This window comes from Malurus melanocephalus, unplaced genomic scaffold (genome assembly GCF_030028575.1).
Source record: "Malurus melanocephalus ecotype Western Australia unplaced genomic scaffold, MMel_1.1 scaffold_32, whole genome shotgun sequence".
NCBI classification, from domain to species: Eukaryota; Metazoa; Chordata; class Aves; order Passeriformes; family Maluridae; genus Malurus; species Malurus melanocephalus.
The window spans coordinates 1,764,317-1,788,318 of record NW_026623264.1 but is presented as its reverse complement, the minus strand read 5'-3'; the positions used below and the strand labels follow the sequence as shown (position 1 = coordinate 1,788,318).

The 24,002-nt window shown below is 37.2% G+C and overlaps 1 protein-coding gene across 1 annotated transcript in view; it reads left to right on the top strand.

Annotated features, from left to right (window-relative positions):
* The window catches only part of EYA1 (EYA transcriptional coactivator and phosphatase 1), a 145,138-nt gene that overhangs the window by 82,259 nt on the left and 38,877 nt on the right, over positions 1-24,002 (top strand). The window contains exons 8-11 of the mRNA XM_057363930.1: positions 5,738-5,820; positions 6,243-6,429; positions 17,295-17,434; positions 18,644-18,727. Of these exons, the coding sequence (XP_057219913.1) occupies positions 5,738-5,820; positions 6,243-6,429; positions 17,295-17,434; positions 18,644-18,727 (494 nt within the window). The remainder of the gene's footprint in view (positions 1-5,737; positions 5,821-6,242; positions 6,430-17,294; positions 17,435-18,643; positions 18,728-24,002) is intronic.

Here is a 24,002-nt window from a genome sequence, read left to right as displayed (position 1 = left end):
GGAATTTTTGAAATAAGTGATCAATCACAGAAATGGATCACTTTTTTAAGAAGTTTAGCACCTTTATTTATAATCAAGTTTAGTTTAAAATGTGTGCCATCAAGTAAACACTCCATTAAATGTCTTGAGGCAGGAGTACTTTCACAGACTAAGTGAATGAGGTTTTGCTTTAGCTCCACAACTTTAGGGGTATATTGATCCAGTCCATTGCTCAGACACAATTTTTTTTTTAAAATCCCTTTTTGAACTGCGTGTTGAGTAGCTCCAGAGGACAAAAGTGGCCATCTGACATCTGAAATATTGCTGACTTACATTGTGCTCTGACAAGTAAGAGGGATAGGACCAGAGTAGCATACACATTTTTATGTTCATGCTGAATAGTGATGATCTTGGAGTAAATATAACCATAACCATGTTACTGGTTTTGCTTTTTGCAGACAGCTACACAAAAAAACTCAGACAACAAACACATCTCCACACCCACCTTCCTCCCCGCAAAAAGTCCTACCTCTCTGTAGGAGAGAGCTCAAAACACTTGCCAGCAGCAGTTACAATGAACTTCTGGACCAACATTTCAACTTTTAAAGAACTGATAATTCATGGTTGCTAGGAAATAATGTTATTGCAAAATCATGTCTGTGCTGCCTGCAATTTCTATTGCARTAGTGCCTTCACGCCACAGTCACATGTTGGGATCCTGTCGTGCTAACTTCCACAGGCAAATAAAAATATAGTCCCAATAGAAGTTGGAGGCTAAAATAAAATTCACAAGCTAGAAGGGCCTAATGTAACAATAAAGCTGACACTGTTTATGTMTAATAAACAGTTGGCACCCCATATTGGTTATATAATAGCTCTAAAGGTGTTTTTTTGTAAGATGCAGAGCAGAGGGATGTCAATAAAAAGGGATTTTAGGCAGGACCATGAAGTAGTTTTGCAGACATCTATGGTAAACTCATTCGATAGAGGGAAGGAAGATGGAGCAGCACAGGATAATGAAGAGAGTGCTTGTTGGAAAATTTTAAGAGTGAGTGATTGCTGGCATTAGTAGTGCAAAACTAGGACTCTGTCAATGGACTGCATAGAGTCTGCCATAAAGGGTATTGCTTTGTTTTCTGCTATATCCAAAATGTGTGTAAGATACACACAAAATGTGTGTGAATTGTCAGGCTYAGCAAAGGGTGACTGTTGTCAGGARATGGAATAGTAAGATCTGGGAAAGCCTTTCAGCTATATATGTTGAGAGGCAAGGATCTAAAAATATTCCGTTAGAAGAAATGTGTTAAAGATGATCCAGTTGCGAAGCTCTAATAAGAAAAGGATCAGAAGCATTGATTTAATGATGGAATTGTCTGCAGGGCTTAGGGAGGAGGGGTATGAGCCTGGGTATCTGCTCCAGCTGTGCTGTGCTTGGTCTGAGAGCTGCCCACCTGTGGAAGTCGACAAATCACTGACAGTCAGGCTTGGGCAGAAGAGCCACAGGTCGGAGCTGGAGGATCTCTGTGGTGTATATGTCCTTTCTGTTATACTTCTAGACAGCACGATGTCTGGGTGAGGGAAGGACTGGTCTACAGAAACCTTAGACACCATAAGAATGGAAATAAGGAGAATATTTCAGATTTAAAAAATGGTGGAGTTGTCAGTTGCTGAGTAGAAAATAATCAYGTTGCTGAACATATTTTTCTTGCAGTTAAATGTTTGACAGTATATGTCTGTATTATATATGACAATATATGTCTTTGTAATATGCTTGTGAGGCTAATTTTGTATTTGAAACAACTCTAAATTGACTTAATTCTTCCTTTTGATTGAACAGCTGTTAAAAGTAAACAGGAACATTTGTTTCCCTTTCCTCATTTAATTTTGGAAGGAGAACCTATTCATAATTTCAGCTATTATTTAGGGAAAAAATTAATTCTCATGACAGAAGATGGGGTTAGTGCTGCTGCTGTTCAGTTGTTTTCGCAGAAACCTCCAGAGAGGARAATGAGTTTATTCTCCCTTTCCCCTCTAGCAGTATTTGGGCAGGCTGCAACCTCAGCCTTGTCATAGCCGGCAAGAGCCGTTCTTCATCTCCTGCSTGCAGCTGCTGAGCTGCTAAATGGAGATAATGGATCCCACAACCTACTTCACAACCCAGCGTTACATGACAGCGTGCTCGGGGCCCTGCTGGCATTCTTGCCTGCGGTAAAGGGGATTTCCTAGCGGCCTTGCAGTTGTCATGCTCGTGTTCCCTGACTGGGGTTACCTCGCGCTCAAAAGCTTTGGAGTTAATTCTGGTTCCTCTCCCTGTGGTGAGCGTCTCCCTGCAATGTAGGGACGCTGCCTCGCGGTGCGTGTGCAGCCAATTAAACCCAGTGCTTTTCCTGACCCTGCTAAAATTACAGCGTCATTAGTCAGCGAACAATAGTGGAGGGAGAGGCTGCCAACTTATGAAAATTATAAGGAGAATTGCTGCCTGTGACTCCTTGCTAAGTTTATTCTGTTAATTGGGTTTTTGTTTGTTACAAGTTTATAATCTCTGTAAGAGAGGATGCYTGGGGGAGAGGGTGAGGTCTCAAGCAGCTCTGCCACCCTCTCCCCACTCTCTTTCCCCCCCACTTACTTTATTTAACAAGTGTGTTCCTTAAGCTGTTTTTCATATAAGTTGCTTCATAGATGTTGAAAGACCACTTACATGAATAATGGCTSTGGAAATGGGCCGTTGTTCCTATATTGGCAGAGTTATAAGGATTGCTCAGTGAGGATAAATGGAGTGGAGAAGGGCTGGGGGAAACAGCAAGGAAGGAACTCCATTTGCAACTGTCTTATTTGAGTCTCCTTTAAYTGTGATAAAAGCATGGCTTTTACCCTACACCCATGTACCCCATCACTGGAAGGGTGCTAGACCTGTGATGAGCACCAGCATTGTTTTAGTTACCAAGACTGTGATGATKGAGAATAACTATCCAATTGGTTTGGGAATTCAACCATAAAAAAGTAAACGTTAAGGTATTTGGTTATTATTATACAGTATAAAAATATTGTGCTGGATGGCTAAGCAGTTACTAGGACAACAAGGGGGAGTTTGCCAAGGATTTTTAAACACTGTAAGCAAACGGAAGAAACCTTGAGTTTAAATAGCCCATCTGGCCGTCTGAGGCTTTCCCAAGAGAGCTGCACTAAACTTCTGCCGCATWCATTGTGCCCTGATGATAGACGTAGCCCATGGCAAGGAGACCGAGCCAGGAAGCAAATGGGCTTCTGTGGCCAATACACGGGGGAGGACCTTAACCCGCGCCTGCGGCGGCACAGGGCGAGCCCAGCGCCTGGAGAGCCCCTAGTCCCAGCAGGGTCCGGCCGCCTTCCGATGCTGACTGGGATTCCCAGCTTTAATGTGGGTCAGAGCTCTTTGCAAAATAGACCTTTGACCTGCAATTTACAGCTTTTATCACATTTTAAAGCTGTGTAGCCGGCCAACTTAGGGCAGTAAATCTTGTGCGTTTTGTAGTGATTCTTATGTTTTGTGTTTGTTCAGCTAAGGCAGGATAGGGGCTCTATGCCATGTTATGGCTAATATTTAAAAAACAATTTGCAAAATCATGWGTTTTTTAAAAACAACTTCAGGCCTGTAGTTCTGGGTGGCCCATGGAGCTGTTTCTGAGAAACCTGCTTCATGTTTGTTACGGTCTGGGAGACCCCTACCCCTCCTCCATAGGAGCCAGTGCTGACCATGAGATGAAAGAGAGAGATCTGCGTGTTAGTGTGTGTGTGTGTCTTTGTCTGAGAGGGAGAGATGCTGGCTGGCATGTAATTACTTTTCTCATTTGCTCTTGCAAATTATTTGCCAAACTTTCTGAGGCAAGATAATGTATTTCTCAAAGTCTGGGGTTTTTTCTACTTATAACTATGAGAGGCCTTTTATATCTTTTTAGAGTGGCTCAAACTGTTCACCTTTAAAACCTGTGTTGGAATATATTACTACATCACTCAAAAAACCCTGCAGAAACAAGAAGAGACACAGTGACTTATGTCCTTCCAGCCAGAGCACTATTAGATATAAAATATCATTTCAAAGTTTTGCAATTTAAAATATTTTTCAGCTCTATTTTGGCTTTCAGGTTTGTTACAATAAAAAAAATAACATCTGTTTTCCAATTTTAAATTAAATTTAAAACAACATGTTTTTCTCATTAGTACTGTTTATCTGTACTATCTGCTAAACTTGGATGTCAACTCTTCTGCTGAAGTAATCTGATTTTAGTTCACAGGTTTAGTAGCATCTATCAGTAATCAGAGGTTTTGCACTAGTAGAAGATACAAGAGAAATGTTTACAGTCATTTCATACATTAAGTTTAAGCTTCATCCTTTACTCCCACTGCTCTTGGACTTCACATCTCCTTCTTTGAGGCTTAACTTGCATGTYGTTTTAGTAACTTTTGCAGACAAAGCATTTAAATATTTTTCCTTCTGACTTCTCATTGCTACAATACCTATTGGTTTGGTGSTTTTTTGTTTAAGAAAAATAAATAGGTCACAAATGGCCTTCAGGAGCTGTACTAAGCATGGACCCCAGCTGCATTCTGTCCTCTTTGGAGTTCAAGAAATGCTGCTTTTCCCAATGAGTAACCTCTTTTTGGAATTAGTTGTTAACTGAATTATGTTGGTACATCAGAGGATTGGTGCTTGTGTGGGCCTGGTTGCCTGTTGATTTTCATGCCTCCTTGTCTCCCTTGCTCACCTGCRAGGTTTTGCTCCCAAGGTCTCTGGATATCTTTGCACTGGGGCAGGTTTTGGTGGCAAGGGAGGCCGTGAACAACCTGCACACTCTGCTGGATGGGTTCAATAGGTTGCCTCATTACAGACTTTGGAGTGGCTTATGTAGCTTCACCCAGTGCACCCATATGTCTCAGCTGGTAGCTGTGTCAMTCCTGGGTTATAACCAGTGAGGGCAAGACAGCTGAAAGGGGGTTGGTGCCCTTTTAGTGGAACAGCTTCTCAGGTTGGGTATTAATCAAGAGCCCCATCTGTCTATTTTTGGTGGCTCATGTAAGCTGGAGGAGGAAGATGAAGGCAGTAATTCAGTCTCTGGGCTAAATTCAATCTTGGGTCTCCCTTCTCACAGAGGTACTTTTTTTCTCCTGTGTCATGCCTGGTACACTGCATCAAAAGAGAAAAGGTTTGCAGCCCAAGGCTGTCTATGATCGATTAGCGAGTCCTAATGGCTCTGCAGTTGGACTGAGCTGTTTGGAGCAGGGAGTTATGGCTTTTGCTGCTCYTGTGAGGGGCTGAGGCTCAGGGAGGGGAGAAGACACAGTTCTCAAAGGTGGGAGGAGAAACAGCCGCCAGGGTTGCGTGAGGGTAGATAGTGTCTCTCAGGACAAAGCTTACCCATACTGTTCAACAAAAAAAAAAAGTAAAGAAACCCTCATTACTTCCACAGTGCTTAGTGTTGTTATTCAGAGCGGTGCAATAGCCTAATTTTTAATCAGAGCTGAGGTGGGTTCAAAATTCCTGTCTAAATTTCAAGGTTTTTTKKTTTGKTTTTTTTTTTTTTTTTTTTATTGCAGTAATGAAACACAGAGTGTAAAAAGTATGAATTATCACTTTCCTTATATTAATATGTTATAGAGTTGAATCAGTCAACATATGGGAAATATTACAAATATGCCATAATGTTATGATATAATAGTGTGATGGAAGTTATTTTCCAATACTTTGTTTTAGTAATTCACATAATTTTTCATTTCTTTTCAGGCAGCAGTTTTACAACATCATCAGGAATATATGCAGGAAACAATTCACTCACGAATTCTACTGGATTTAATAGTTCACAGCAGGTAAATTTGTAAATAGGAGTTCAGTAAACTTTGGCAAACTTGCAATTCTCATCCACTGCAAAAATGTAGCCCTTAAATAGCTTATTGAAAGAAATTATCATCCTTTCAAGTTAAACTAAAGTTTGTAAATGTTTTTCTTCAATCTGTCATCTCCCTGTACTAGAAATAATTGTCTGAGGTTTATGTTCTTATTCACACATCTTCAGCTGTGTGTCTAATAAACTACTTGTATGAGAAGACATACTAAATTAGGTGTAATTTAGATTTTGTTTTACTGCCTCTCAGCTTTAGGTCCTACAGCAGCCAGTCCAGGAAGCATACGTGCTCAAAGCCTGACATGTGTTTGTAGTTATATTTTGGAATTTATACTGAAAAGTAGCAAAACATTTGATGGACTATTCAGTTGCTCTTTTGTCTTGCAGGAATATCCCTCTTATCCCAGTTTTGGCCAGGGCCAATATGCACAGTATTATAATAGCTCACCTTATCCTTCACATTACATGACAAACAGTAACACCAGCCCTACAACACCCTCCACAAATGCAACATACCAGCTTCAAGAACCACCATCTGGCATCACCAGTCAAGCAGTTACAGATCCTGCAGCAGGTAATTACATGGATTTTATGGTCCCTAGGAGGCACGTTTTTGTAAGTTGAAAGAGGATTGAATTGGATTTTTTTTTGTGTAGTTGTTGATTTTTTTTTTATTATTTCTTAATCCTGAGCCKGTGGCATATCTTGGACAGAATTTAACAGAAAATAGACTAAAGGAAAAAGAGGATTAGTAAAAGTTTTAAAGTTTATCTGGAATGCAAGTTGTTTGTATTTGTTTGTAAAATGCTTGTGTTAAATATTTCAGAGTTTGAATAAATCTTTACACGAAACAAGAAAATGGTGCTTWTAAGGTCTGTCTTCATTGAGATGAACCCATTTAATCTTTCTTAAGTAAGACTGAAATCAAGAGGCCTTCAAACCAAAACCCAACTGTCCACCTGAGAGTTTTTGTGTTTTTTACTTTCAGAGGACATAATAATGCTTGCAATGGGGAGTTGAAATTGCACAAGTGTTTCCATTTTAAGAAAAGATTTTCAGTGGCTTATCCTTTTTCCCAGTCATTTTACCTTTCTTGGTGGAATTTGGCAGTCGTTTACTAGTTGAGATATTTTTTGAGCATTTATGCCAAACTGCTCCAGCTGTTTTTGGAAATGAGGGGGGAAAATACTTTTCTCATTATTAAAAAAAAAAAATCGATTTTTTAAATAGTTCAGGTTGTTAGTAGATGGCAGAAGTTTGAAGTCTGTCAGAGAGAAAGTCCAAGGTTTGCAGACGTGTTTCTCAGTAATGCAGGAAGAAGCAGCTATGGTTTGGCAGTGGTATCAGKTGGTTTTGTTTTGGACTTCTTTGGGAGGAGGTTGGTTTTAGTTCTCTTAAAACACTTGATGGGACTGATCTTCCATGTGCACTGCTAATTTTTAATATAATTTGCTAGGCCTCTGATGCTTTTCTGCATGAGAGTGCACCTGAAACAAATGTTTTGAGACATTTGCTGCAAGAAAATATGGCTGGTGTGTGCATTTATATACCTAGGGTCACGTGTGTGCATTGTATTTGAGAAAGGAATCTGCCTAAATATGTGAATGTGTATTGAGGTCTGTGGCATTTAGAATATATGGATGCATATTGATATCTGCATAATTATCCTGCTTTGCACTTTTTAAAAATTTTCTGTTTTTCTTTTCTTGTGGTTTTGTTTGCTTTTCTTTTTAAGTTGGAAGCAGTTAAGTTCCTCATAGACTAAAACCCAAATCTGATCAAGTTTTAAACTGTTATCAAGATACAGAAATTAAATTGTTTTATCATCTGTGTCTTGATAATTTTCAAAATCTTTGCATGTGTTTTTTTACAGTCATTGATGGTTCCTAAAAGCAACGGTAAATGTGCATATAAAGAAAGGGAGTATATGTTTCCCAGGCTCAAACTTAGTGGCTTAAAGGCTGTCCTCCTATTTAAATAGTTTTCTGTGCTCTGTAAGCCTGAGCAGAACTTTTCTGTCAGTTCCCTTCTAAGAAGTCTTCTCCCTCACATCTTCCATACTCTTGTTATGAAAGTTTTGTCTAAAAATTTGAAATAATTTGGTGGACCCTCTCATGAATGAGTTATGCTCCTAATTCTTCTTCTAATTTGTTATTTCACGTATTGAAAGCTGTACATTCGTGGATGCCCTATCACTGCTTGCTTAGCCCTTGCTCAGACATGTGCACACCTCCTCTGGCATTGCTGGGACTGCCATTTCTTTTCCCAAGAYGTTAGCATCACTGATTTAACAGTTCTCAAAAAAAGCTCCTTCCAACAGTTTGCAAATAACAAATCTTAATCTAGCTATGAGGTTCTCATGGGCTGGCTGCCTCTACCAGAGGCAGGGGCACACTTAGGAAAGTACCTGCAGTGGGCCACTGTACTGGGAGGACCTAATGAAAGCCATCTCCATCAACTTGGTTGCAGTCAGCAGAAGGTGAAGGGCTAGACCCAGATTTCTCCATTTTTCTTTATGCAATTTTTGTCTTTATGCACTTAAGTTAGGATCAAGCCCATTTAGGCCCCTTCTGTATTGAGTGGAGAGAGATGAACACCTCTATTTCGATCCAATTTAACCACAATCTTAATCCTGAGGTGCCAAAGCCTCTCCAGTGGTATAGGAACAGTTTAAAGTGGCTGACCTACCAGTTCTGGCTTCCTAAGGAGAAACTAGGTGAGAATCTTTTGCTGCCTCACMAACCTTCAATAGTGGTAGAAAGGAAGCAAGGACCCGACAGTGAATCCAGTGCTGTGCTTTCCATTTCTCCTTGGACACTGTAAATGGTTTTACTTTTTTGTTGCTGAGGTTTATTCCAATGCCTCAGTTGAGCTCATACAGAGTTTACTTGGAAGACAAAGCAAGGCTGGGGTCAAAGAGAAGAGGAATCAACATGTAGGAAGGGAATGCTGGTCAAATGGGGACAAGTGAAAGGCGTATTCAACAGAAGGAAATCCATAGTTGGGTCAAAAACACAGAACAAAGGAATAAACAAAACAAATYTTTATTACAATTAGTCAAGTTTCTKTAGGCAKTTTTGCCAYATGTACTCAAGTCAAGCTGCTGATTCTTTACCACAACTGGAATGTTTCATAATGAGGGATGGTGGGGAGCAGTGCAGAGCCATCACATTTAGTAGGATGGGCTCCAGCTGCTGAATTGCAGCTGTCTATCCTTAGCCATCTTCTATATTTAAAAAAAAAAAACATGTAATCTGTGTGGTTAAGARCTATGCCAGGACAAGCACAGAACAGCCTTCAGACTTTACAGAGGCACCAGAATAATTTGACAGACATAGGTGGTTCCTGTGAATTTGTGCCAGTAAGTGAAACAGAAGAGTCTGGTAAGAAAAATGTGAAAGCGAGAAAGTAATTATGTGCTCTTGTGACATTTTTAGTAGAGTTTTGCCGACTCAGAAAACTCAGATAATTTCACTTGAAGTGTGTTTAATTCCTTGTYCAAATATATATAATCTTTTATGGTTTCCCTCACTTACTAGTTAAATTTGAAAATTTTTTTGCTGTGCAATCTAGAACAGGCAGGGATTCTTGCACAAGAATCTGAGCTTTTCCATGCTCAGTGTTTCTTCTTTCTCTTCCCTTTCTGGATTTTAAACTGTCTTGTACCACAGTCAGGACAAACCTATTTGTTTGCGTGGACGTTTATAGTCCTTGTATCCATAAATCTGACGTGAATGAATGTTATYTTCTTGTGAAAAAAGCCTGTGTTTTTCCTAGTCACATAATCAGAAAGTTGTTGAATTTTGGCTAAGTTGTAATAGTAAGGAAAGGAATAATAATTAAAATTATAAAAGAGAATGGAAGTAGATTAACGAGCAAATATTCATTCTCCCTTCCAATATTCAAAATCATTGATAGGTTCAGAACAAAAGCAGTATTTCTTTATTTTTCATATAGGTAAGCTGTGTAGGTCTTTGCTGCAAAATATTGWGGATGCAAAAACTTTATGCCAGTTCAAGCATAACTTGGACAAGCTCAAAGGTTAGACTACACAGACACCAAGAAATTCTTGATATAAAGGATCACTGGAGGCAGTGGATGAATTAGTGCTGTGTGTATGTCTGTGCTTTTTGTGCTTTCTTACTTMGTTTCCAGCTGTTTGCCAGTGTTGAAACTTACCCTGGACAGACAGAGTTTTGCCCCCATCCATTATGCCTACCCCAATGCTCAAAAATRCTTAGAGTAACATTCATAACCGTATTTCTAGGAGTTAATATAGAAAAAAGATTGCCTTTTCTAAAGCTGTAATAAGTTTCTCTTGAAATGTTTCCACTCCATCATCACAGCTGGTAATAAAAAAATCTTGATTTGTGCATTTTTTTTTAAATTTAGTCAGGACGGCTGAATTTATCCTTCTATTTCATATGATGATGTATTTATAATTTATTAAACAGTGTTTCTYGCAAGAGAGACTTGCATTGTTCTTGAGATTTGATCTTTCATTTTCCTTGGTTTCTGTAATAAGTATGTTTAATATATTACTGGAAGGTTTGGGGCTTTTTTCATATTACTCACATACTTCACAATGCAGATTAAAAACCTCACAAAGGCTGTGCCAGCCAACAAAACTTGCTCTCAGACARGGGTTGCTATTTTGCTCTTAAAGACTAAACTTCTTTTTCCTTTAGTACTGTATTACGTTTAGTATTACAAAAGGGAAAGCGACTTTTACAGTTTCTTAACTTATTTCATAACAATAAATTAGAGAGAGAAAAGTGGCACAGAGCAAATAGTCAATATAGGCAACTTTTCACTAATACTGTTACATTTGCAGTAGATTACTGGTATTTTGATGTTTGTTTCTTTTCATAAATATAAATTAATGGAAAATTTAAGGATATATTTATRTAAGGAAGGAAAGTCACAGAAAATYTGGTAAAACAGAAATTAAATTCRRTACAATGGCAARGTACAATACTGGTTTTGCTTTTCYGACAATGGTTGTTCTCCTGGGATGTTCATCTTTGGTTTCRGTAGGATTAAAAGTAACAATGATTTCAAATTGTTTGAAAACGGAACTGATGAGTAAGAAAGAAATAACTACAATGGATACAGACACTACTGGCCGATTACAGAGTTGCTTCTTTTTTTTTTTTCTTCAACAAAGAAAGCTGGAGAAAAAAATCTGGGCCTCTTGAGGTTGTGGTCATATACAGTTTGTAAATACTGTTAGGTATGATATTTTGTAATTTTCTTAAATCTGCAATCCTARGTCCAAAACTCAACCAAGCTTTGAAATAAGTAGTCATTTTTACACTGTTTTTGATAGACTACCAAGAGCTTTTGTCAAGTTTATGATCCTAATTCTCAATATACAAACATTAGATTCATTTTTCAAGTGAAGATTTTGACATTTTGTCAAAACAGCACTGGAGACATACTTTTATGGTCCTGCTTAAAGGAATTATTGTATTTCTTGCAATACTTATTTAGTGCTTTTACTTTCTACAAATATTATGCTATTTTTTAATAGATAAGTTTAAAAAAATTTCACAAATATATGGCATTCTGTTGCACTTTAATCTTGGTCCAGTTGTATGCAAGTAGCAGTTTGTATAAGTGCTCATGAAATTTGTGTTTAGTTTTATTTATGCAAAAGGAAACTTTAATTATGCAAAAGTAAGAAAATCGTAGTGTGAGTGACAAATTCAAATTACTTGAGCTTATATTTTTATTGTGGTCCACAGGAGTTGAAATAACACTGGCAAAATTGAATAGGAGATTTAAAGGAAAACCATTAATCTGGGCACAATCTAAATGGAAAATATTTSTACATATGTACTTGCAGAGACATTTGACTGTACTAACTACCCTAGACCCACCTCATCCATACAATTTACATTGTGACAAGAGATATGATTACTTTTTATGTTTACTCTTCTTTGCATAACCTTTCAGTGTCATAGGGAAAAAGTCTGACAAAATTTGCAATGCCTTTGTCAACAACAAAAGCTCTACCCACACACTCAYCAGTTGGATTTACCTAGAGATAGACTTGATTTTGGGCTTTTTGGTATAGCCAGTTGTCCCCATATTTGTCACTGGACRCTATTGCTATATTGAAATCAACAGTAAGAAAATGCAGCAATTACTTAGGGGGAATGTCYATAACAAACAGAAATTAATTACAGAATATGGTGTTACAAATGCTATCTCTACAGCTGTAGAATCTGTTCATAAGTAATCAAGGTATTTTTATTTCTGCGATGATGACAAATTGTCCTGTGTGACAAAACCATATGTGACTGCCCAGAGYAATGTATAAAGAGAAGTATAAGCTTATGAACTCTTATGTCAAGTTGCAGTTATRTGGTGCCTTGAAGCACAGAGGAAAGTCTGATACAGTATGGTTCATGTATTTTAGTTGAACYGGAATTTATTTTATTCCTTGCAGTTACGTTCTTGTCAGGCTTGATGTCACCGTATACCACAGGGGTYGCTACCAGGTCAGGAGCAGAGGAGTTCCAGTCACACCTGGAAAATAAGACATTTATAGAATCTGGGTTTAAAATGKTTTTTTTCTGACTAACTATAGAGGTCAAGAGTGGGTTTTTTAAGTGGGAACACTTAACCAAGGTTCAGAAGAGGGAACTCTGAGTGTGTGAAGCAGAAATAAACTCTATTTAGTGTCTGCCTGGGGCAAAGTACAGAGAGCTGCTGTAGCCGGGAGGCATAAAATGATATGAATGTCCATGGATGCAGAATAACTGTTGCTACATTATTAATACAATTTTGTGAAGGTGTGTGCTACACACAGAAATGGCCTGTATTGGTCCACACAGATGGATCTGCTGTCCTGTACCCTGCTTGCCACAGGAGCCATCAGCAGACACTTTGGCAGCAGCAAGGACAGCTAGGCTTGTGTAAGACTTACCCTGAGCACTTTTCCAAATGTTTTTGTCTCAGGGGATTTCCGGACCTGCTGTTTGTGTGTTTAGGGTGTGCCTGCATTAGCATTTTAGAGTAGGGTCTGCTTTGATGTGAAGCTTTGGTTGAGCAGAGCAATCCTAGGAGACACAAGCAGAGTCCTTCCAGTTAAAGCTAACCTGGAAGGTGTCCTCCAGGACAGTTCCTAATCCTCCAGTCTCTGTTGAGAATGCCCTGGTGACTGGATCAGGTTGGACTTGCAATGAAATGACCTCTCAGAAACAGGYAGTGGAGCCTGGTATAATTCCACTGTTTGCCTGGTCCCACAGATCCAACTTGCCAATGTGGTGTAGCTGTAGCACCCCTGAATGCTTCACTTCCAGGGATGTCTTCAGGCTCCTCTTGAGCCCTTGTCATTTTTTGTGATGCTAGGCATGGGGTTTTTTTTGGCAAAAGGTGCCACAAATCTCCTAGCTTTTATCTGAACTCCTTGTATTTAACTGGGCTGCTGCTGGCTCCCTTTTGTGATTTTACTTTAATGTTGGACAGGCAATGGAGACCTGACCCTCACCCCCTTCTCTGCTTATGATTACGTGGAGGGCAGAGTTTTGTCCTGCACTTACCTGTGTTTGTGATGCTCAAGAATCAAGGATTAAATTGCATTCAGTGCTTTAGAAACAAAAATCTTCTAATTTGGCTGATGTTAAACTGTATCTGGTACCATGAAGTCAGCTGAAGTTGAACAAATTAACCTTCTTTTACCAATGATTATAGAGTAATGGGTATAATAATAACATGGWTTGTGGCTATGTAAATTGACTTCAGCAAGTGTTTGATGCCCTGGCAGTTAAATCTTTTCACTGAACAATCTTAAAAGCAAACTAGGCTAAAGCARTGTGGCAGAAATTACAGCAGAAGGATAGAAAGCTGTTTAGGAAATCATGTCCAGAGAGAAGTCGGTGAGAGCTTGCTRTTAAAATAGAAGGATGGCTACAGCAGCATTCCTCAGTGTCTGCCTTGGGCCTAGCCCCAGACCACATTTTCATTAATCATTTAGGTGACGGAACAGAATGTGTTTGCCTATTAAATATGTAGATGACACCATGCTGAGAGGGGCTGCGAGGTCTTTGGAGACGGGATGAGAACTCAAAAAATGGAGATGTGATCTGAATAGGAGCAGGTGTGAGGTATACATTTAGGCAGGAATGATGAACTGCACAAATGTGGGATGGGGAATGTTGGCAGCTTCTTCCAGGCTCTACCTTTCCCTGCAGAGTGCTCTCAGTACTCCAAATATTAGTGGCACACGGAGTACCCTCAGCCACTTTGTTTTCCTTTTTCCAGAATTTGTCAGGGCTTGGGCTGGTCGAGGCTCAGCTGGACACTGTATTCTTTAACTGGGTTTCCTTATGAGGCCCTGGGAGCAGTCATTGGACTGTGAGCTGGTAATCCAACCATGCACACAAAGGTTTCCCTTTCACATCCATGGAATAAGTTTCTTGCCCACAATGTCACATTTTCCCCCTATTGGTTCTGCCATCTGTCACTGTAACAYACTGATCTCCTGAGTAGGCTCAGAAGTTGCAGGTATTAGCAATGTTTCATATTCAGTTCATGTGCAAGGTTTGGCCAAGTCTTTGAGAAACAACCAGTTTGATGGCACTTCCTCCTCAGAAGATGATCTAGGACTGTTGAATCTTACATTTATGGAAAATATTGTACAAAATGCAATTTTTTTCCTGCCAAGTGGCGTCCAGGGGAGGGTAGCCTGCAGAACATTCAGGAAGTCAAGTTTTGCTTGATTTTGCTTTGCCTTATTTTGTCCAGTTTGGTGAGACTGTAGACAGTGACAATCAGAGCCTAGCAAAGAAGATTGACAGGGAAGGGTTAAGCTAGCAATGAAGGGGATCTGTGAATAGTCTTCAAATGCTTGCAGATACAAGGAAAGGAGTAATTCCATCCCCCCCCCCACCCCCCCCTTTCATAGACTGAACTTCTGCTGCTATAATGAATGCTGAAGTTGTATATTCTAATTACACAGTTGTCGAAGCAGCAGAGTAGATTTCCTGGGGAGATCCATAACAGCAGGACAGACAAATCTTTCTTGGAAATGATGGAGCTGCAGTGGCCCCAAGAAGGGACCTTGGGGTCCTGAGGCAGGGTTGGGAGTTTTTCTGTCAGGTGAGGGTCTGGTGCACCCAGACAGATTATCTGTAAAGGGGAAATGGAAATGAGCCTCCACCCAAATTTGTGAGCCTGCGTTTGAAATTTTGAATGCAGTATTCTTAAGTGAAAGGTATTTGCAAAGATGGAAAGATGGATGGCTCTTACAAACAAACTTTCTTTCCCGCCCCCACCATGCTCTGCTCTGTGTGCTTACTCATTTAGGTTGGCTTGTTTGTTTATTTGTCATGAAGTTTTGTTTATACTCTTTCTATGTTATCTGTTCCCTATTTTCTTTAGTATTAGTATTACTTCCACAAGTTTAATACTTAAAGTTTTTAGGTATAGCATGACTGTAAAAAAAAATTTTAAAACTGGGAACTAAAGCCACACTCCTRAAAACAGTGTCAGAGACCAAAAGCAGCCCTAATTTAACTTAGTCCATAGGACATGCAATTTTTCATTAATCTAAATTTAAGAGTACATGTTTAGAATGTCATTGCCAAATACCTATTATAGAATTGTGGTCTGTGGTCTGTTTATTTTATGAGGTTATAATTTATTTCAAGGATTTTACACATCATTTTCTTTCTCTTTCTTTTTAATTAATTATTTTAGTAATAAAAATAGTGCAAAACAGAGAAATTAATTGAGATAATTGGTACTATTTGTTAGGATTTCTTATTTAGGGTTAAGTACAGTAGGTGAAAGATGAGTCACTATTCAAAGTTTAAATAKCTTAAATAAATATTCTGAAATGTGCTTTGTCATAGGAAAAATATATATTATTGGGTTGTGTAGATATRYGTGGCTGGATAATTTTTATTGTTTATCACATACACAGAATTRCACTTTTAGTATAGGTCAAATGTCTTCAGAAGATTCTGTGCTTAAMCTTGAGTTACATCTTAACTTGTTTTGCTTGTTTGATGTAGCCTCAAATACTTAGGTAAATCTATAATGTGAAGTATATAAGATAGGCTAATTTTTAATAAATGTAGATTTGAAAGGTGAGCATGAGAATTTCAAGACCTTTTCCTTTCATTCAGCACAAGCAACTGTTATTATTTTGAGTAATTGTGCATTTGTGGTGTTACACAGATGTCCAGAGTCTCCTCCTTAATCTAACCTTTGACCTCAACAGGATGTTTTSCTAGAAGAGAGAATCCCTTGTGTGAGAAGTATACCTGTCTGTTCAAGATGGAATGCCATGGTCTAGGSAGATTAAAATGAAAAATAAAAATACTCATATCTACTGAACTCTAAAGAGTAGTTAATATTAACTGAGCAGTAAAATTGAGAAACGTAAAMATTCCAGATGCCTTCACTAAAGTACTGGTTTTGGGAAACAAAAAGAAATCATGGTGACYATCAAAATAAAAGTTTGTGAACTTCAGACTATGAAAGGAAGTTTTCAAAAGAGATTTAAAAAGGTGTTATTGCATTTCTGAGGACTATGATACTTCTAATTAAATTGATAGGAAGGATTATTGATGCTGGGTGTCTGCTTTGTTAATTACAAGCATTCACACTGATAGAGTCTATGGATGTTGAGTGGCAAAATGCCTTCCAACCTGCATGTTTTCAGAAAACTTCTGTTGTTCTTAACTACCTAAATCACCATTCTTTTTTCACCTGTCCAGTAACAGTAAATATTCTTGTAAATATGTGTTGCTGAAGCATAATAAATAGCATACAGTACTGTTTGTGAAGATTCATATCCTTTCTTAAAGGTACTCATTGGAAGTGTTCAATGTTGAGTAGACCTTTGAAAATTACTAGAAGTTTCGTTTTCATTGTTGATGCATATTTAACACTTACAAATTTAAATTACCATGGGAAAAGAAATACTCTGTTTTATGCTATATTTAGGAATAATTCTATTCTTCTCGCTCAAATGTAGCAATCTAAAAGTGTCTGCAACAAGRCAATTTGGAAACTTTTTCAATTTCTGTATGTTTGGGTTTTTTTCACACCTGGATTCTTTTTTTCTTACCATTTACTATAATGGTAATTTTAAAGCATTTAAAGCATTTAAGTTTGAAAAAAAGAGCTTTTCTTTTCTGAAAAGCTGCTATCCCTTAAAATGGTTTGTTTAGTGTTTAATATTGTAATAATTAAAGGAGTGGATTTTTTAAACTTATTTTTTATGTGTGTTTGATAAAATAGTTGATCACTCTGTTTTTACATMTAATTTGAGCTAAATTGAGTTAATTTATGAATCAGTATTACTGCTTGCATTTTTTATTTAATTATTTTAGTTAGGACTGKGTTTAGCGTGAGCAAGTAAGATGAACATTTTGAAGATTGAACTGAAAGGTAAAAAGTGTGCTTTCTTTACTACAACAGAATACAGTACAATCCACAGYCCATCAACCCCCATTAAAGATTCAGATTCAGATAGATTGCGTCGTAGTTCAGATGGGAAATCACGTGGACGTGGCAGAAGAAACAATAATCCTTCACCACCACCTGAYTCTGATCTGGAGGTACATTATATTAAATGTCTTTAGCCTCTTACAGACTTTATTTTTATCATTATTTTGCACAGAGAAGTATTATTTACACATCAAAAATAAAGTGGCATTGAAGCTCCCTTTCATCCTAACAGTATTTTCATAGAAAATAGGCTTTTTCTTCTAAAGAACCTTCTTAAGGAAGAGCTCCTACTTTCTTGGAAAAATACTGGGGGTTTCCTTATCCATTTGATTAAACAAAGCAAACAAACAAACCAACCAAACCAAACCAAACCAAACAAAAAAAAAAAAGAAAAAGGAAAAAAAAAAAGGAGCAAGCTTTTCCCAAGGCAAAGAAAGGTTTGCATTTGGACAGGAGACACTTCTAGCACAATAGTGGGGTTTGTTCTCTCATGCTAGGTTCACATTCCTCCCAGTGGCCCTTGGTTTATGTTGAGAACGCATCTCCAATGACACACCACAGCTATGAGTATCCACACTGCTTTACTTTTCCTTTCCAAAACTTTACCCCATTTGTGATCATGGGAAATACAATCACACGAGGATTTAAMATACTTGGATTTGAGCACTTTATTTTTCATTAAGATATCATTTTTTGTGTGGGCAGAGGACAAATTTAAAACACATATTTTCCATTGTCTCTAAGCAAAAGAATTATTTACTGATGCTGTAATTTTAATACATACATCATCCAAGTTCCTAGTTTCTGTTCTTCACATGTCTAAAATGCATTAAAATTAACATAAATTAAGGGAATTTAAGTGCTTAGCAGCAATCTTCTTTGTTTTGGTTTTAGAGGTGATTTTCCAGAGAAGTTATATGAATTTTGTTTTGTAAGACTTGCAGAAATACTGAATTGTAACCCCAAAGATTTAATTTTCAGATGTTTCTCTTTATTTATTTCAGTTTCTATCTCACATCTGGCTTCAAAAGTTACATTATACAATCTCATTTTCTATATATATTTGGCAATACTATAATTCTATTCTAATAGAAGGATTTGATATAATAGCAATTGTAGTAAAAAGCTAACAGACTGTATTATTTTAGCCTGGAAAAAAACCCTTGTTTTAAAAATAAATGGCAAGGAAACTATGGTTTTAATGTGCAACCATTTCAATACAATTTTCCCATTTCTGTACTTACTGATTCAAATTTTAACTTTCCATTTCAAGTATAAGCTTCACAGAAGAACACATTGATTTGATTCTCTTTTTACAGAGAGTATTCATTTGGGATTTGGATGAGACAATCATCATTTTCCATTCCTTGCTTACAGGGTCCTATGCTAACAGATATGGAAGGGTAAGTGTCAAGGAACTGTTGGAAATGTTCAGTAATATTTTTTTTTATGATTTATATACAAAGAAATACCGGATTATTAGTTGATTTTTAGAGGCAAACTGGTACTGTACTGGTGTTACAAAACAAAAAATATCAAGCTGTTTCACATGTCCATTCTTTGCAGTTACTCAGCTCTTGTATTCAGTACATATTAAAATAGTGTTGGGAGTACGTTGACCACTTGAGATTYGGTTTGTAGATACAGGTTGTCTGAAACCTGTTGATATCATCAAAATCTGCAAAGGTCTACAACCCCTCAGAGAGTGAAGAATTTCCAGGAATGATTGCTAAAATAACATTTTGTTTCTGACCGATCGGCTGTGCTCTGTATTGAGAAGGCAGGAGGAAGAATACTTTTGGATGCAGCCAAATCAGTCTAAAATTTTTTACCTTACATTTTTTTAATCTACATATTGACTGGTATTTTTGAAARTCTGCTTATGAGTCAAATCTTTCTATTATGCACAGTCTGTAAGTTGTAACTGAACTGATGAAAATGTCCAAAGACAGTGTGTTTCCTTGATAACTCTCAAAAGAGAAACATGATTTTAGATRAATAAGAACATTTTATGAATGGAATGTTCTTATGAGATCAGACWTTTTTCAGATTGTGTTTGAAAGCTAACATCCAGCTTGTGCTCTAATCTGTTATAGCCTTTTATGTTCACCTCCTGTGAGTTATAAATGGAATGTGATTTTTGTTAAGAATTTCTACATGTAAAGAAAAATTTTACAAAAACAGAAGTTTTTTTCAGCTCCATGTAATGCCTCTGTCTTGATGTAAAGCTTCTGTGTAGCACGAAAAGGTTTTACCCTACACCAAGCCAAGTGAAGGGCAAAGCTACCTCCAATTCAGTCTGTACCTGGGTCAGGTTCTGAGTATCTCTCAATAGCTTTTCTCACTATAAAAATCAAAAGCAGTACTGCTTTGCAATCTTTCTTGCTTGTTCAGATAAGGTTTGTTTTCAGAAATGTTTGCTGTAATAGTAATTTATGTGTTTGAGGAATATAATTAGGTTTTTTCATTATTTGTCAGAAAAGCAAATTAATTCAGCAGTGTTGGTTTCCTAGAGGTTGTTAGTTTATATTTAATTAATTCAGCAGCCTTGGTTTCCTATGTGTTGTTAGTTTATATTTAGGTAGCAAAAAGAAACTAGAACTTTAATATTTCAACAATTGTTGTAGAGGTATGTATGGACGAAAGCATTATAGAAGAGTATTAAATATTTGCCAAAAGTTATTTTCCATTTTTCAAGCTAAAACCAGCTTTTTTGTGGCATCCCAAAATCTATGACAGTTTGGTTCCGAATGAAGAGAACAAATCCCAGTGTTCACAAAAAAACTCAGTGACTGCAGAATCTCACCACTGGCTTTTGGGCAGCAGAGTAGCACTGGAAAAGCCTAATTAATTAGTCATTGCCATAGAAGTACTAAGGTGAGCATATTTTTTCCATGTGTTGCYAGTTCCCTGTAGTGGATTCATTAAYTGGGGCTTGAGCATAAASACTTTATTGCTGGATGCTTGAGGACAGTGGCTGGTACTCAGTTTCAGAGAGAAATAAATCCKTGTGCTGCGAGGAGGGAGCTGGCTYCTGGCTGCAGCTCCATCACTGCTGGCACTGTTTACATCAGATGCAGCTTTTGCCCGACTGTCTCTGGTTTCAGGGCATCTGGCACAATATTCTTGCATTGCTAAACGACAGCCAACTGTTGATGTGGGGAGAAATGGCAGCATTAGAGCTTATGCTATGGATAAATATTAAATCTTTTTGGTGAGGAGTGGCAACATGCCTGTCCTTGGGTCTCAGATGCTGTCATGAAACTGTGCCATTCTTGCTTTGTTTTCTAAAAGTTTCATTCAAAACAGAGTTTCTCTTGGGTTTTTGACAGCTTTAGACAACAGTTAGCAATTTCCAAGGATGTTRGAGGAAGACAGTGTCAAATGTCCAAAGCAAACATGCTAAAACATACATCTGTCATATGAGAATTTTGAGGTTTATCTGTGGCAGCAGAAGGTGCATGTTTTTAAAAGATTGTTTGCCAGTGATTACTGGCCTTTAAAATCAGAAATACAGACCATAAGTCAATCTGAATTTAAAAAAAAAGTTGAAGGGAATTTTTCTTCTTTTTCCCTGTATTCTTGTTTATGGGCAATCTAACATCGTGTTCTCTTATATTTCTGCACTGTGGTGACGGCTAGAAATGCCCTTTAAAAATTAAATCTGGGCTGATCGCATAATCATTAAAATACAAAAGCTGGATCTTCAAACAAACRAAAATGTCCTAATTAAATAATAGGAGATTTGGCAACTTGGCATTCAGGTCTTTTCATAATGCCTGAGTGAGTTTCATGGTGAATGACTATGAATGATGTGCGGSCTTGCTGCTGAAAGGATTGATTTTCCTTGCCTAATTCTCTACCTCATTCCTCCTAACTTGTTCCTTGTGCCACCCTTTTCTGTATCTTCTTACTTTTTCATCTGTTTTTATCACCTGCTCTCCTTTTGCTGCTGTTGTGYTGTATTTTACTCCTTTTGTCCTTCAGCTTTGTTGTAACAAAATAATACCTTTATTTTTCAGTTTGTGCAGTCATGACAAAAATGAGTCCATAAAGCATTACATTTTTATTTACGGATGAAAATCATGAAGTTAATGGAAAGGTTTGAAACACTAAGATTATGATTTGTCCTTCCAGATGAGAAGACAAAGAAACAAAAGATTTCCATATGCTTTTGAATTCTTTTTCATATGTACAGAAAGAGATGTGTTTATCAAATATAAAGTTATCATTTACTTTAATTGACATTAGGGCTGATTAAGTTTTGGAATTTGGAAAAAGTTGGAGCCGTTTAGGATCTTGGAGCAGGTGAAAATACATCTCAGAATTGGCGCTAGAATACTGGGATCTTTACATACATTTCCATCCTCGGTGAGAGCAGTTGCATGCAGCAGTTTTTAAAAGGAATTTTCCTTTAAATTATAAGGAATTTTATTGTGGTTTAATATATTTTAGAGATAGAGAAAAACAAAGCCTGGTTTCACTTAACCCTTCATTTGTGACCTGTAGGCTTAAGTGGAAAATAAGCCTTGTACCCAAAGTGAACTTTCCTGTTTTTCAGCTTCTTGTTTCTCCACAAAACAAAGAAATCCAGTAGGTAGAATTTAGAAATGACATAGAGGCAATGTTTTGGCTCCAATGCCAGTATTCAAAACAAAAGGCCTGCTTAAGCAGTTTGACATTGGTATTTCTTTTCTTTAGTTAAACTGTACCTCCCTTGGAGATTTGTACCTGATTTTGACCATACYTGAAAAGGCACTGACTGAACCTGCAAATCCCAGGCAACAAGAAGAGATTGTTAGCTTTCCTACTCATTGTGTGACACCTCACAGTAATTAGTTAGCAATTAGTGGCTTAAAATTGCAAAAGAAGGTTCGGCATGGGATTATTTTTTTWAAACCTTGTTCTAGCCTTGTCTTTTTTTAAAGATTACAGCCCCCGCTGCAACATCTGATGGCAGAGTTTGATCTACTGTGGTGCTTTAAACCAAGGTTCTTGTTCTTTTTATTAGAGCAGTCACAAATTCGTGACTACACAGCTATTTAAAAACCTAATGCTGATAAATTTTTTGCTTCTGTTAAATATGTAGGTTTGAGAGCTACAGTTTAACATGGTTTTTGTGGAACTTCCTATACAAAAAGATTGTGTTTAATCTAGGAATTAAAGTTTCTTTGGAAAGCAGTCTATGTTGTTCTTTTAGCTTTTGTGTTATTTAATCTGACATTTTCTGTACGTGCTGATGAGTTTCTTAATTTTTTTTTCTGCCTAATTAAATTAATCTAATAAATGACATTATTTTCGTTTTACTTTAGAAAAAAACATTCTTTTTCATTTCTGCCATGTAAAAATACCTTGGAGTGAAACGGTCAGAAAGCTTTACAAAAACCAGGTTTAACTGACTCAGAAATGTGATTAAAATGTTTAATAATAAAAGAAACAGGTTGTGTACACCGAAATGTAAAATATGTATTTGCAGCCACTTGTTTAAAATTAGTCAAATGGCTCATAACCAATATCATGCTCTGTTGCCCATTTTTTCTGCTTTTCAAAATGATGTTCCTGTTTATGGATGGAAGCTTAGAAGGGAATTAGTTCTACCTTGCTGCATTAGYGGTTGATCATCAAGATGTAGCTAGTGATCTTCATTTGTGTCTTAGACCTGCAGYTCATCTAACTCCTTTTGTTAACTAGAGCAGAGGCTTCTGTGAGGTGGCTTCTGTTAGTACTCGGGCACAACAGAAATCCTTGTCTGTTTAAAAAAAAGAAACCTGATGAATTGTGTAGGATGATGAAGTGCCAACTGGGCACAAAGATAAGCAGAAATGTCAAAGGGAAAAGAAGCCTCAGGCCTAGCTAGAGAGAAAATAGCACCTGCTTTCCACCTCACATGCCCTCAAAACTAAAGTAAARGAAGACGTAGGTCTACAAATAGAGTAATATTAAAAATACCTTTGTTCATATTTTAAAGTTTTTCCACTTGAATTAAGAAGCCATTTTTTTTTTCTTTTTGGCTGTGCCAGTTTAAATAGAAGACTTATATTTAAGGGCAAACTTCATCAAAATAGCATGTAATCTTTTATTTGTAAGGGCTATTTTTTAAAAAAAATACTTAATGCGTGTGAGTGCAAGAATAGATGTTCTGTCTGCTCTATGTAGTTTTCCTTCTAAATTTCAAAAATTCTTTCTCTGGTTAGTAGTTCTTGGGTCTTGGCATTTCCAGAAGGCAAACAGGCTRCCAAATCACCATTCTTTTCCAGCTCTTTACTACTGATGCATTTTGCCTTTTAACCAGTAGTTACAGAAAAATGTTTGAAAGTTCAGAGATCATGTTGAAACACCTATTAATTTGATTGAGAGGTGGAAAAACAAACTAAGGACTGCATCTCTTGCTTTTTAATTGCAACTTGTCATCAAGTCTAGAATGGTAACTTATTTTAAGTTAAAATATAGGTTGTCACTTCTGTAATTCTATTTAAAATATAATTCCAAACAAACATTATTAATAGAGAGCGTTGTGATATAACATGTCCTTTCAAACTCATGCTTCTGTGCATTTGGATAGACTTGGCATTATAAATGAGAAACCATATATCAAATGTATATATTAGGCTTTCTTTTTGATTTTTCAAATTGAAAATATATATAACACAAAAAAAATCAAAACAAGACAAACATCTG